The sequence below is a fragment of the Canis lupus genome, chromosome 30 (genome assembly GCF_003254725.2).
Source record: "Canis lupus dingo isolate Sandy chromosome 30, ASM325472v2, whole genome shotgun sequence".
Classification (NCBI taxonomy): Eukaryota; Metazoa; Chordata; class Mammalia; order Carnivora; family Canidae; genus Canis; species Canis lupus.
The window spans coordinates 31,916,424-31,931,716 of NC_064272.1; the positions used below are offsets into that span (position 1 = coordinate 31,916,424).

The 15,293-nt window shown below is 39.0% G+C and overlaps 1 protein-coding gene across 8 annotated transcripts in view; it reads left to right on the plus strand.

Annotated features, from left to right (window-relative positions):
- MAP2K5 (mitogen-activated protein kinase kinase 5) overlaps positions 1-15,293 on the plus strand; it is a 257,106-nt gene that overhangs the window by 19,986 nt on the left and 221,827 nt on the right. For 7 of the 8 annotated variants that reach the window (XM_025472372.3, XM_025472373.3, XM_025472374.3 and 4 more), the window contains one exon: positions 1,666-1,733. The exons of the other annotated variant lie outside the window; for it this stretch is intronic. In XM_025472372.3, coding sequence (XP_025328157.1) covers positions 1,666-1,733 — 68 coding nt within the window. The remainder of the gene's footprint in view (positions 1-1,665; positions 1,734-15,293) is intronic. 8 annotated transcript variants of the gene reach the window in all.

Below are 15,293 nucleotides of genomic sequence, written 5' to 3' on the forward strand. Positions count from 1 at the left end.
CTTAGCATTGTTAGTTCGAGCCCCACATTGAATGTAGAGTTTAACTTAAAAAAAAAAAAAAAAAAAACTTAAACAAAACAGGAGAGGGGCACCTGTATGGCTCAGTAGTTGAGTGTCTGCCTTTGACTTTGGTCATGATACTGGGGTCCTGGGATCAGGAGCCTGCTTCTCCCTCTGCCTATGTCTCTGTCTCTCTCTGGGCCTCTCATGAATAAATAAAATCTTTAAAAAACAAACAAACAAAAATGAGATCTGATATTTTCATGTGGTCTATCTTTGGGTTTTCAAAACATCCATCTATCTATCTTTCTTTCTTTTTTCTTTCTTTCTTCTTCTTTTTTTTTTTTTTAAAGATTTTATTTATTTATTCATGAGAGTCCCAGAGAGAGACAGAGACATAAACAGAGGGAGAAGTAGGCTCCCAAAGGAAGCCTGACCCAGGACTCCATCCCAGGACCCTGGGATCACAACCTAAGCCAAAGGCAGACACTCAACCACTGAACCATGCAGGCAGCCCCCTTAAAGCAGTTTACATAGATGTATTTCAAAACTATTTTGAACAGGAGAAGCATCATGGAAATAAGTTTCTGGATGTGGCTGCTTTGATGATACCCTTATTCAAATGTATACATTCTGGTTGTGTATTTTGTAGAGTCTAGTTATCCTCCAGTTTTAAGACTATCAGATTTTTTTCAAAATTGTGTGAGTAGCCATTTGAAGCTCATTATAGTCAGAGTACCCAACAGAAATGAAACTGTTCAGAAAGAGCAAGTGAGCTACCAGATAGAATGGGATATAGGGATAGCTGTGTTAGAGTTGCTTCACAAGTTAATCTTATACTAGGCTCCCTATTCTTCTGTGGAAAGGGAGTAGTAGTAATCAAGTCACACTGTCCACACAACAGGATCACTGTGAGGTTTTTTTTTATTTTTTTATTTTTTTATTTTATTTTATTTTTTTATTTTATTTTATTTTATTTTTTAAACTAATTTATTTATTTATGATAGAGATAGACACAGAGACACAGGAGGAGGGAGAAGCAGGCTCCATGCTGGGAGCCCGATGTGGGAATCGATCCAGGGACTCCAGGATCACGCCCTGGGCCAAAGGCAAGCGCTAAACCGCTGAGCCACCCAGGGATTCCCCACTGTGAGGTTTTTAAGGAGGTATGGTGTATGGAGTATGAAATCATGGTGCTTTGTGTGTAGTCATGTTCAGTACAGGTGAGCCATTTTTATCATGCCACTGTGACATGATAGCTTGCCTCAGAGGGAGGAAGACTGGACAAATAAAGGAGAGGGTGCTATGTGGGAAAGAAGGACAAGACTGGCCTCCTTCAGTGTTTAAAGTCCTTCACACCAAACCTGTTTAGTCACACTCCAGTGACATGTTAGCCTAGATACCTGTCATGCTTGACATAAGCAGTATTTTAATTTTCAGCTGTCCCCAAAATTTTTGGCTCTTTATGGAGACCGCTCACATTCTGAACAACAAAAACCCCAACAAAACAACAAACCGATAACCTCGACATCCTAAAAAATACGGTGTTGAAGATTTGGCTCTCAAGTTGTGGAAAGCAGTTGTGTTATGTTTCCAGCTGACACAGTTCTTGTGCATTTCAAAATTGCAAATCTCACCACTCGCACTGTGTTGCCTTTGAAACAGATGAAGATGAAGATGGTGACCGAATTACAGTGAGGAGTGATGAAGAAATGAAGGCCATGCTGTCTTATGTAAGTGTCACAAATGAGGACGATTGTAACATGTTAATGTAATCGCGGGCACTGTTTCTCAGCATGGTGAAGATGTAAAAGTAAATCACGGCTACCATAACATTCTTCTATCAAATGCATAAGGGTTTCAAGGATTTCTTTACGTTAAAGTTAAGGGCATTCTTTTCAAAAGACACTTACTGATCATATCACAAACATTAAGAATAATGCATCTTAATGACTTTTGCATTAGGTACGGTGCAGACTCCATGGGCTGTCAGCTTCCTGTATTTTTTATGCAGTACTTAAAGTAACGGCTCATTAAAAATGAACCCCTGGGCTCTAAAAAATTTTTCAAAATCTACTTTCAACTGGAGATCTCTTTCACCCTTCCAAACAGACTATAGTTATAATGTAGCTGCAGGCTTAGTATGGATACATGATCTAAAAATGTACTCTCAGATATTTTATGCACTAACTGACCTTTTTTTTTTTTCCATCCCAAAATGAACTACGGGGTTACTTAGTGAATCAGAGTGATTTGAATATATCCTGAAATGACTTTTCTTTTATGTTTCAATTTTTAGTGAAAATCTGCCTTAGTGTTTGTCTAGGACAGAAGTAGATAAGCAAGATAAGAGCAAAGGGTACATATCTAAAACTTTAATACCAAGCTGGACAAATCCATCTCTGATGAAGAGGCATAGTAGCTTTCCTGAGCCCTGTTTTGTACTGTCCTCTTATTTTGTTTTATTTCCTCTTATTCATTTTATTTTCTTTTATCCGAGTTTGTAATCTGTTTACAAAACCTTTTCTATTGGCCCAGAAGAGAGAGCCCTGGACTCGAGTCCTGCTCTCCGCTGGCTTGCTGGCTTTAGGCACATCACTTAACCTTCCTGGGCTATCGCTGCCTCATCTGTCAATTGTGGATAATACTCCTCTCTTTTCTACTGCACAGGGTCATTGTAATGATTAAATGGGATAATAGATGTGAAAGCCCTTTGAAAAGTAAAAGTTCTATACAAATGCAAAGTGGTATTATGGTGGAAATGATGGAATCAGGGCCCTTGCTTGTCAGTGAGACTCTGATTGTAGCCAACAGTGAGGTTGTAGGTTTTTGATGGACCTCAGCTTCAACCGGGATATTGTTTCATCGTAATGAAAACTGTAAAATATCTGTAAGGGTTTCCGCCAATAGTTTTAATTTAGGGTAGGAGGAAAGAGAACAAGAAGGATGGCATGATTAACAGAGCGTTGCATTCAGACCAGCACAGAGTAGGAAAAGTCAATTTCCCATTGACTTCCCATTAACTTATTTGAGAGTCTTTGTGCACTGAGAATTTAGAGCAGGGCTCATCAGTACCTTGAAAGGCAGAGGAGGATTGTCTGCTGAAAGGTCTAGCACTAGTATTGATAGATTGGCTAACTCTCCTGAGAATGTGACATGCTCATTTTTAGAAAACACACATACACAGATGGGTTCTAGTTTTTCAACATACATCCACTGCAGACAGCACATTACTGACATCACTGTATTTTTATTATGTCTCTGACATCGCCACACACAAAGGTGTGCTTTAAAAAATGTGCTTTTGGGAAGATCTGACAAATTGTGCCTTTTGAGAAATGTTATGCATGTGATCATAGTGATAATAATCATTCCCATTTCTAACTGCCTACTATATATGTACTAGATGCCAAAGGTATTTAATTTTCAATGGTTTTAATAATGATTTGGTGAGATAGATATTAGCATCCCTATGTTTCAGATGAGGAAGCCATGGCTAAGACATATGCCCAAGGTCTTAGGGCTAGTATGAATGCGAATGTGAAGTTTATGTTCAGCCTCTCCCTATGTGAAAACTGATCTGTAAGAGGTGTTTTATGCTGTTTTCTCCCATCCACCTCTTTGCACAGTAGTATGGGGGCTTTCTATGTCATTATTACATTCTGGATGATTTGTGTGTATGTAATACCTTAGTTGAGATATCTGTAGTATGTATTCCTTATGACTTATGCTTACTTTCTCAAATGCAGCACTTATTTTTGTGTTGTAGGAAAATATTAAGAGTTATATAATTGTCCTTAAACTCATAAGTTTCTGAGATTTCTGTAGAGCCACTTTTTAGTTTGAAAAGAAATCATCAAAAAAAAAAAAGAAATCATATAGCTCATTGATCCCCAGATATGTAGATTTCATGAATTAATCAATTTTTGAACTAATTAATTTTCATTTTAGATTGGAGGACATAGGCATTGTAACATTTTACTTTGCCAGATGAACACATTAATAAAATAAATAAATAATAAAAGTTATCTACTGTTGAACATTATTTTACTAACAGAGAAAAACTGAGAGTCATTTAAAGATTAAAAAATGATGGGCAGTACATAATCTCAAAAGTAAAGGTGACCATTACAGTGAGTAGATTTAGGAGCATCTGGATGGCTCAGTCAGTGGATTGTGTGACTTTTTACCTTGGGTTGTGGGTTCAAGCCCCATGTTGGGTGTAGAAACTATTTAAAAATAAAAAAAAGATAAAGTGAGTAAATTTAGTTTTATGTAAAACTCACTATATTCTTTTTTTCCCCTCATTTTTAAAAATTGAAGTATAGTCAACATATAATGTTATATTAGTTTCAGATCTACCACGTAGTGAATTAATATTGTTTATCAGTTTGCAATGGATGGTAAAGACTTTTTTATGAATTGACAGTGGTCCGAGCATTGTGGTTCACTGATCAGGTCAGCCTTTCTCATTAATTCACTTAAATATTTATACATGGGAACCTAAAGTCCCCAAAGGATTTTAACTTATGTTCCACTCCTCTGATTCTGAATGTTTGAGCAAAATCTTTTTAAATGAAAATATCCCTGAGAGAACAAGCTTTAAGTCATTTAAAGCCTAAATGGATTTCCTTTTCCTCTTATCTGTTGAGATAGTCCTACCATCATATATATGTTGTTTATGTAGAGTCAGGCTCTGAATAAACATTTTTAAAAGGTAAAGAGTAGGGGAATCATTTCCTCAAAAAGCACAAATAAAATTGGTTGCCTGTCATTTTGATCTGTTTTGGTTCTTTTTTAAAAATTTAATTAATTAAATTTATTTAAGAGAGAGCACGAGTGGGGTGGAGGAGGAGGAGCCAAAGGGAGAGGGAGAAGCAGATTCCCCACTGAGTGGGGGGTGGGGGAGTGGGGAGGCATGTGGGGCTCTATCCCCTGATCCTGGGATCATGATCTGAGCCAAAGGCAGATGCTTAACTGGCTGAACCACCCAGGTGCCCTTGATCTGTCTTGGTTCTTTTTTTTTTTTTTTTTTTTAAGATTTTATTCATTTATTCATGAGAGACACACACAGAAAGAGTCAGAGACATAGGCAGAGGGAGAAGCACATTCCTCACAGGGAGCCTGATATGGAACTTGATCCCTGGATTCTGGGATCACGCCCTGAGCCGAAAGCAGATGCTCACCCACTGAGCCACCCAGGCATCCCTGTCTTGGTTCTTATGATTAAAATTCCTTTGGGTTCCAGTTTTTTGCTATAAGGAGAACCATTTGAACCTAATCTCACAATAGACTTTGGTTGATAGCCCTCAGTTGCTGATCTGTTATGGAAAACTTGCATAGTCTTTATTTTTCAGGTTCATTTTGACTGAAAACTTTTTGAATCCAGGATGTGGGTGGTGGAATAGGGAAGATATTGAGATGCTGACAGGTGACCCTGTATTTACTGTAAAAAGCAGCTTAGTTTTTCATGTCAAATTTAATAAATTTGTAGTACCCTTATTATTTCTTTAAAATCCATATGGGGAAAGCAAAACTAGAGACACTTTTACCAGAAATCCCTTAATCATTCTTTTCTATTGATTACAAAGGTTAAATGAATAAACAGCCGGGATGTCTGCATAAAATTAAGAAGAAAATTTGCAACATCTGAGTTGCAACTTGCAGAATTACTTTTTTCCCCCTTGAATGCAAGCATTTTCTGGCTTTGGGCCAATAGAAGCATAAGTTTTTATCAGTAATTTAAATAGATTTTCATATTAGACCTAAAAATGTTGCCTTTTTAATTGAAAACTTATCAATTATTTAAATTGCTAGCAGCCTTAGGCTGTTAATTTTATGTGTGCCATAATAATGGCATACAGTGGTTTTTGATACATGTTACAAATGGAGTATCGCATCGTGGTAAGGATTTGTCATGACAATAAGTTGTCGTGTGCTGTTAAATAATAACCAACATATTAAACCAAAGTCTGTTGTCACACATTAGTACCGTTTTATGTAAGTTATTTAGAAGTTGTATTCTTTTCTTCATTAGATATATTTTTAAGAGATAATGAGAAGAAAACAAAGCTATAATAAATTGTCTTTTAAGAAAATGTAAAGTAATTTGGTCTCCAAGGAGATATTTAATGTATTGAGAGAATCCAGCAGCCAAGTGTTATTACAGCACCATTGTGATCGCTCTCTGCGTTTTGTTATGAGTTTGTGTTAATCAACAATCTGTTTTTATAGCGTAGTTTCTTGTAAGTTATGTTGCTAGAATATTCCACTTCTGGGATCATGGCTTTTCCTCTGACACTATTGTATCTTTTTAATTCCTCCATAAAGTATTTTTTAATTAGAATCTGAAATGCTTTATTAGAAAAAAAAAGTACATACACCCAACTTACATATTCTGAAAACTAAATACCTGATCGTTGCTAATTATTTAAAGGGCTCTGTTAAATATTCCCTTAATATAGTTCACATTTTTGTTGATGTTCTTGTTTCCCCCTCTCATTTTCCAGAAAGATTAAAGATACAATGTTGTTTTTCTCCTTCCATCTTTCTGTATTTGTTGTCTGGCAGTGCTGGCTTCATTTCCTTTCAGCACCAAACAATAGTGCGGGGCCTTGTTTATTGATTCATCACAAGCTTTATCTATCACTGGGACCCAGTTATAGGAAGGGTTATTTTAATGTTAACCTCGGCTTTTGGGTGACCTTTCATTAAGAAACTCAGCAGTCCATTTTGCTTTTGTAAATGGATTCATATTTGTTTCTGCTAAATCGTGTGTCTAGTACAGGATTTATTACACCTGGTTCTCTCGATACTGAGAGGCTTGTGTGAGTGTAGTACAGTATTAACAAGAATAATTTTCTTCATTTTGCCCATTCTCTGCCTTTATAACATTTTTTCCATGTTGCCAGAAGAGTATGGGATGAGTTTAACTATAATGCCTCCCATTATGGCAGAGACCTTGCATTTTAGTGGAGTATAAGTATTCCCTTTGGTATACTTGACCATAGTGTACCTTTTTACATGTTGGGTACCATGAGGAAAGATACTCCTTGACCTTTGTAGCACCTTGTAAATTGGGATATGATTAGCTTTATCCTAGTATACATAACTTGGAGATTGCCTCTAAAATCATACAGTTACTCAAGTAGAGTCAGTAGGGAGCCTTAGAAGTCTTGTCCAGCTGTTTCATTTTATAGATAAGGAAACTGAGGCTCTCAGAGGGCAGATTTAGCTGGAGGTCTCATTGCCGATGAATGGGAAGGCCTGGATATGGTCCCACGTTTTGACTCCCAGTCTATTTACTTCTGGTGGTTTGAAATGATGTTTTTGTTTTGGCATCTATTGAGGTCTTGCTGAGGAAGCTTTGCAAATACTACTTTTTTCCTGATTTCAAATAAGAATGCTATTTATTAGAATGTTAGTGTACTTGAGTTTGAATAAGAATGAAAAAAAATACTTTGTGGGTTTTAAAATTTTAAATATTTTATTTATTTATTTGAGAGACAGAGAGTGTGTAAGCAAGGGGAGGGAGAGAGGCAGAGGGGGACGGAGAGAATCTGCACTGAGCATGGGGCCTGATGCAGGGCCAGATCTCAGGACCCTGAGATCATGATCTGAGCCAAAATCAAGGGTCGGAGAGAATCTGCACTGAGCATGGGGCCTGATGCAGGGCCAGATCTCAGGACCCTGAGATCATGATCTGAGCCAAAATCAAGGGTCAGGTGCTTACCTGAATGAGTGCCCTGGGTTTTGAAATTGTCAAGATTTTGTCCTTATCCACAAGGCTGCATTTTACCACAGAATTTGTTGCCCACTTAGGAGTTGAACATTTAACAGCACCAGGGCCTTTTGCTATTAAGTAGTTTTCTTCAAAGAGTAAGAGGTTGGAAGCTCATTTTCCGCATGGTGCTCCGTCTTAAATAGGTTCAACTTTGAACTTCCTTTGTATGTGGCAAAATCAGCTCAGTGCGGTTCACCTGAACAGCTGATAATGCAGCATATTCTCCTGGCAGGGTGGAGAAGTGGCACAAAGAGAGGTAAATGAATGAAATACGAAAATAGTTTTGGAAATTACTTTTTTTTTTTTTTTACTCAAATAATCACATGCTCTAAGCTGTAAGTAAAGTTTTTTTGTTTGTTTTTTTAATCCTAGTCAAAGAATAAAACTTTTTTTTCAGAGGCACATTATCTTAACTCCCTTCTCTTTGTTGCCTGGGACACTTGTATGCCCATGAAATAGTGACAAAAATGTGGTAGCCTCTTATTTACCCCTTTTGTGAAATATTGTGGGGCGTCTTTGCTTGCAAGGAGCAGAAGCATACTGAAGTTTGCATCAGAACAAGGGGTTTATTTTGTGGTTCATGGAAGCAAAAGAGAAGACAAGCACAAGCAGGCCTCAGGCAGGGTGACAGTGGGGCACTCTGGGGTGCTTTGGACCACCAGGTTTTTGTCATTAACATGGTTGTGCTTCCAGTTCAGCTCAATCTCTGTGGAGGGCTCAGTGTAGCCTGTAGGCTGGTTCCCCTGGGGTCCCAAGTTAAGGCAGTTGGCATGAGGCAGTAGAGCCATGTGATACCCATGTGAGCCCCATAGGGACTATGACTAGGAGCTTATCTTGGGCTGCAGGGAAATGATGGACCTCTTGCAGTAGGATTGCTGTGGGGCATAACCAGGTTGTTAGGCCCTTGTTGGCAGCTCTTAATGAGCCTCTATTCTCTTAGGGGCAGTCTTACCAGAAATGAGAGGGGTATTTTCTACATATATTTGAAAAGTGAATGTAAATATACTACAATACAGTAAAGTTAGAGAAATTCAGTAAATTATCAACCAGGGAAATATGTCCAGAAAGGTATAAACTGAAGTAATAGAAAATTTGAAAACAAGTTGCTTTTTTCTTAATATATGTTTCTCCTTTACTTATATGTTCTTTACTCATTCCTCACTGCTATTTTTATTTCTTCACTTTTTAAAAAAGATTTTATTTGAGAGAGTGTATACACTAGTGGGCAGAAGGGGAGAGGGAGAAGCAGACCCCCACTGAGTGTGGAGCCTGATGTGGGGCTTGATCCCAGGACCCTGAGATCATGACCTGAGCTGAAGGCAGACACTTAACCGACTGAGCCACCCAGCTGCCCTTATTTATTCATTTCTTAGTAGAAGTTGAGCAGTAGGCTGGATCTTTATCAAGCACTATTGGAAATGGCTAAAGTGTAAGGGAATGTCACATTTGACCTGCTCTCTGCATGGCCTAATGGTCCTATTTTATTTAAGTGGCAGATTTCTTGGAGTTACTGTAGCAGTCCTCCCTTTCCTGTGGGGGATGAGTTCCAGGATCCCCTCCAGTGCATACCTGCAACCATGGATAGTACCAAGCTTTATGTATACTGCATGGTTTCCTCTACATACACACCTGTGGTAAAGTTTCATTTATAAATTAGGCACAGCACGTGATTAACAACAATAACTAATAATAAGGTAGAACAATTATAACCATATACTGCAGTGAATGTGGTCTCTCTTTCAAAATACCTTCTTGTACTATACTCACCCTTCTGGTGATGCTGGGAGCTGATAAAATGCCTGTATGAGATGAAGTGAAGTGAATGACATAGGCATTGTGACCTAGTGTTAGGCTGCTATTGACCTGATGAGATATCTAAAAGAGGGTCGTTTGTTTCCAGACTGCCTTTGACCACAGATAACTAAGCCATGGAAAGTGAAACCACGGGAAAGGGGGGAACTACTGCATTTAAACTTCTCCTTTAGAAATGTAATAGAATTGCTGCAGCCTGGATATCAGAGGAAGGGGCAGTATAGACACTGCCCCCAGCCAACCATGGTGATGACTCTGAAAGCTTCAGCCAAGAGGATCCTATGCATTTCGGAAGCATTGCTGAATACAAATTTGAACTCCTTCTGCCAACATACATTACCTTAGACTTAGCCAAGTTGAAGTTCATCAGCCACTGGCTGCCCACACCTCTTTTAAGGCCCTCTGGAGCTCCCGAATGCCCTTTATGGTCTTACTATCCAAAACAAATAGTGTTATCATTAAGTGTAGCCAACTTACTGTCTTTTTCACTTCCAAATCATTAATAAATACATCTATCCAATAACATTAGCTTATAAGCAGGCCCCAGGGTGGTTCCCTGTTGACCTTTTCACTGGAAGACTTTTCAATGTGATTTTTCTTTCTCATTATCTAATCAGTCCATGACTATACATGGATCTTTAGTCTAGAAATACTCAGGGAAGAGCATGTACACATTGTAGTGCCTCAGGGCAGGGGCAGGGAATTATTGAGAAGTGGGGAGATCTGAAACCAGGTAAATCAGTTATTAATTTGGTATTCAAGATAGCTTTGCTTTTATATGTTATTTCTGACTATTGGAGCAGTTGTGTGCTTCCTAAGAGGTCCGTGTCATAGAAGGAAAGCCTCTCAATGTAAAATATAAGAAATAACCAAAAGAAACTATAGCTGAGGACACACTAAGTAATGTTCTAATTGGAATTGTAGCCATTTAACAGAGTTCAGATTGTTGGGCTCTTCACTAGAAAAACTAATAAATTAACTATGGACTGCAAATAGTTGGTTAGCTTATTGATTATTAATGTAATTACTGACTGGGCTTCTTAAAATGGAGTATGCTTGCAGTATTGACTGAACAGGAATTTGAAAATTTTATCATTAGTAGGAAAAAACCAGCATCCTTATTCTTTAGAAGTTGAAAAGTCTTTAGAAGGTATGTTAAAGAGAGGTTTAGGAAACTGTCTTGCTATGTGTATAGAACAAACATAAATAAACCTGATTTGATATGTAAGACTTGTCAGAGTAAGTTAGAAGCAACGAGAGTAGTTGCCATGTCTCTCTTATCTCTTATCTGCCTCCTTCCCTTAAATATTTGTAGAGCACTGTTATGTGCAAGGCACAGTGCTGGGCACTATACAGCAGTGATTTCTTAGGTTTTTAGGGGTGCAGGCCTTTTTGAAAATTTGAAGAAAGGTGTTTGTTCTTTTCCCAGAAAATTCACACAATGTAGTGTTTCACATATAATTTCAGGTTTTGAAGGCTCTCCTAAGGCCCATATAGACTCCAGTTTAATACCTCTGCCATACAAGATAATAAAATACACAAGACAGGGCCCCTGGCCTTGATGAACTTCCAGAAGAAATATAGACAATATTCTTTATAATACCCATTTAATTATTTTATTGTTTGCAGTACAATAGTAATTGAGGGAAAGGGAGGGAGTACTAACTCAGCCTTGATAAACAGTTAAATTCTTCTACCTCTGTATTTGGTCTCTACTGTTATGAACCCTTTTCTTCTATGTCCTATTGCTTGGAAATGGATGATTCATAACCCTGTGCCCTATTTCAAGATTTTTTTTCAAGTGCTTTATAGAAAATTTCCCATATACTAGCTCCTTTGATTTTCTTAATACCTTAGGTAAGCAAGGCAGGTTATTTTCCCTTTTTTTTTTTTTTTTTGTTTAAAGTAGGCTCCATGCCCAGTGTGGAACCCAGTGCGGGGCTTGAACTTGCAACCCTGAGATCAAGATCTGAACTGAAATCAAGAGTCAGGTGCTTAACTGACTGAGCCACCCGGGGCCCCCCATATTCCTCATTTTTATAGCTGAGGCTACTGAGGCACAAACTACATGCCTTTCTCTAGGTCACACAGCTAATAAATGCAGAACTAGGACCTGAGATCACTCATGTACTGATGTGTTCACTTATTTGTACAGGCAGTTTTATATAGTTAAATATTTACGAACTAGTAACTATGTGTTCAAGTGCTGTGCTTAGTGGCGCTGGTATAGTGAACATATAGTCATTCCTTCAAGGAGCCCATGGTCCACTCAGGGAGAGTAACAAAAAAGCCATCAGTGTTCAGTGTGGGAGGATAGGAAAACTCATAATTACCAGGCAGAATGATAAATGCCATAATATGCTTAAGCAATAGGTGCTGTGTGAGCAAAAGAAGGAGCACCTGATGTAGCTTTGGGCACAGGGAAGGCTTCCTGAAGAGGGTAGCATCCAGATGGAGTAAGGTAGGACAAAGGGACAAGGAAGGATGTTTGGACCGGGAGAACAGTGTGTCAAAGCTCAGGCGTAAGGACAACTGGTGCATTCAGGAGGAGCTACCCTTGATTCAGTTGTGGTATGGACAGGGAGGTGGGGAGGGTATGAGACGAGGTTGGAAAGTAAGGTGGACTAGATGATGGAGCGCCCTAGCTTAAAGGAATTGAGAAGCTGGAAAGATGTAGAGTTAATAAAACTGGTGATTGATTGAGTGTGGGAAGGAAGGATAGAGAGATGGTCTGGCTTCCTCCCAGCTATCTGGCTTAGGAAACTAGGTCATTGTCATGTCATTCACTGAGACAGTGAGCCCAGGTGGTGGAAGATGCGTCTAGGGCATGAGGGAGGGGTGTGAGAGGTAGAGACTTGTTGAATTTGAGGGGCCCCTGGATAACCAGTTGGGTATGTTCCGAATCTTAGGAGAGAAATCTGGGCTGGAAATAAAGATTTGTGATTCATCAGCTCCTAATTAGTCTCAATGACTCCTCTGGTAATTGAAACCTTTGAAGTGGCTGAAGTTAACTCAAGGAGAGTATAAAATAAGAAGAGAAGGTTGATGAAAAACCATGGGGAGCTCCAGCATTTAAAGGCGGGGTGAGAAAAGAACCACATACAGGAAACTGAGTAGAGTGGTCAAAGGGAGAGGAGGTAAACCAGACGGAGGTGCTGAAGAAGGAGGGGGAGGTCACCTGTCAATGTGGTGCCATGTGTCCCTAGTCTTTGAAAAATTGGCAGTATGACCCACTGGTATAGGGTATGATCAAAGAAGCCATGGTCCCTACCAGCTCAGCAGTCTGCCCAGTAGCCTGGTTTATTTAAATGTTTTGAGATATGAGAAATAAGAGGAATTGCCTTTTGATTCTTAAATAGTAACATACATTTTATGTTTCTGAGTACATGCACTAGAGTTTTTTTTTTTTTTCTTTTTTTTTTAGAGTTTTTTTTGTTCACTGATAACCTGTTTGCTTCATCTGTGAATGATACAGAATAGGATAGGGTTGTGAGAAATTAAATGAATAAACATAAATAGATAGTATTGAGCCAAGTACACAGTAGGTAGTCAGTAAGTGGTTTTGTGTGTGTGTGCATGTGTGTGTGTGTGTGTGTGTGTGTGTGTGTCTTTTCTTTCTCTTTTAATAGAGAACTTGCGCCTTGTAAAATTAAACTGTACTGTTTTGGAATTTGAGTTTTTTTATATGGCAGATTTCCATGAAGAAAAAAAATGTTGTAATTATTGATTGAATTGTGCTGTTAGAATTAGAATTAGGTTCATAACAAATAGGAACACTGTTTCATAAACTTGCAAACAAAACAAGCCAAGAATTGTACTTCCTATCCCCTCGTTGAATCTGGCCCTCTGTTTCAAATTAATTAGATTTTTGGATAACTGTGCTAAACTTTGTCACATCCTTATTAAAATTGTTTAAGGATTTTGAAGAGCATCTCAGAGGGACTCTGAAACTAATCTGAGTCTGGTACTGAAGATTCCATTAGCAATCACAAAACTGATTAATCTTTTACTCAGTTAGCTTATTGATTATTGCTGCAATTACTGCATGTAACAGATCCTGCCAGGAATAGCAGCGGAAAACACATTTTATGACTGCTGCTGATGTATTCAGTCTGAGCACAGTATTTTCTACTCTTTGTACCTAATTATTTTTGTATTTTTAAATGTGGGAACGCTTCTGTTCAGAAAGTGCTGTTGTTTTAGTGGTAAGGAGTTAACTTTTTAATTTCTCAACCTCTGGTAATGCATCATAGTTTATGAAGTACCATTGCAAACACCTTTGCTGCAGGTCGATTTCATGGCAACTCAAAATGTAATAGACTAGCTAGATTTACTCTCATTTGGAGGAAACTAGGGCTCAGTGAGGTTCAATGCCTGGCTACGTTGTAGATAGCAGAATCAGAATTGGCCCCCTTTCAGTCACTAAATATTTATTGAACACCTACTATGTGCAGGGCTCTGTGTCAGGAATAATAAAAGCCAGGATAGAATTATAGAGATTGCATTTGGGGTATTATTTGATTAGCTTCCAATTATGGCCCCATTAATGTTATTATAATGGTCACTTGAGGGGATCCCTGGGTGGCTTAGCAGTTTGGTGCCTGCCTTCAGCCCAGGGCATGGTCCTGGAGTCCCAGGATCAAGTCCCACATTGGGCTCCCTGCATGGAGCCTGCTTCTCCCTCTGCCTGTGTCTCTGCCTCTCTCTCTCTCTCTCTCTCTCTCTCTCTGTCTCTCATGAATCAATAAATAAATCTTTTTTAAAGAAAAGGTCACTTGGTCACTTTTCTGTCCAAGCCATATTAAATACCTTGGTGTACAAGATTGAGGTTTTTGTTTGTTTTCTTCAGTTTGTTTTGGGCTAGTGGAAGTCATTATTGCTTATTTTATCACTATGTAGAACAAAATTGGAAAAACTCTCTTTAAAAGGAGATTTTCGGGGATCCCTAGGTGGCTCAGCTGTTTAGCACCTGCCTTTGGCCCAGGGTGTGATCCTGGAGACCCAGGATTGAGTCCCACATCAGGCTCCCTGCATGGAGCCTGCTTCTCCCTCTGCCTGTGTCTCTGCTTCTCTCTCTCTCTGTATCTCTCATGAATAAATAAATAAAATCTTAAAAATAAATAAATAAAAGGAGATTTCTAAAAACTAAGAGACTACCCGGATCTAGAAAGAGCTTGCTCTGTAGCTTTGGGACTAGCCTCTTTCCCTCAGGTGAGTCTCATGGCACTCCTCTGGCCATGTGGCATCTTCATTTTATACGAATAACCCAAGGCACAGCCAGTGTTTCTTCGCCGAGCTCATGTGCTGGGGAATGACCAGTACTCAGATTCCTACACTGGGGTCTTCTAATTCCCCCAAATGCCTTGCTTGTCTTACTGGATGACACAGGCCCACGGCCTGCAAGGATTGCTCTGTGCCAGTAGGTATGCATGGCCCCACGCTGTATCCTTATTCCTTAGAAAAAGCTACATATGCAGCAGCCTGAGCTCTTGGGCTTGGTGCCTCATTGGCAGCCATCCAGTCCTCACATGGCCTACTCTTCAGACTCAGTTGCCTACGGTGGACCCAGACCATGGGTTTAATTACCACCCTTTGCAGTGTCTTTCTGATGGTGTCTTTGCTGTATGGATCACAAGAGTCTCTGTTAATACAGAGATCAAACCCAGTATTTTAGTGGGGAAAAAAATGTCCCTTGGAT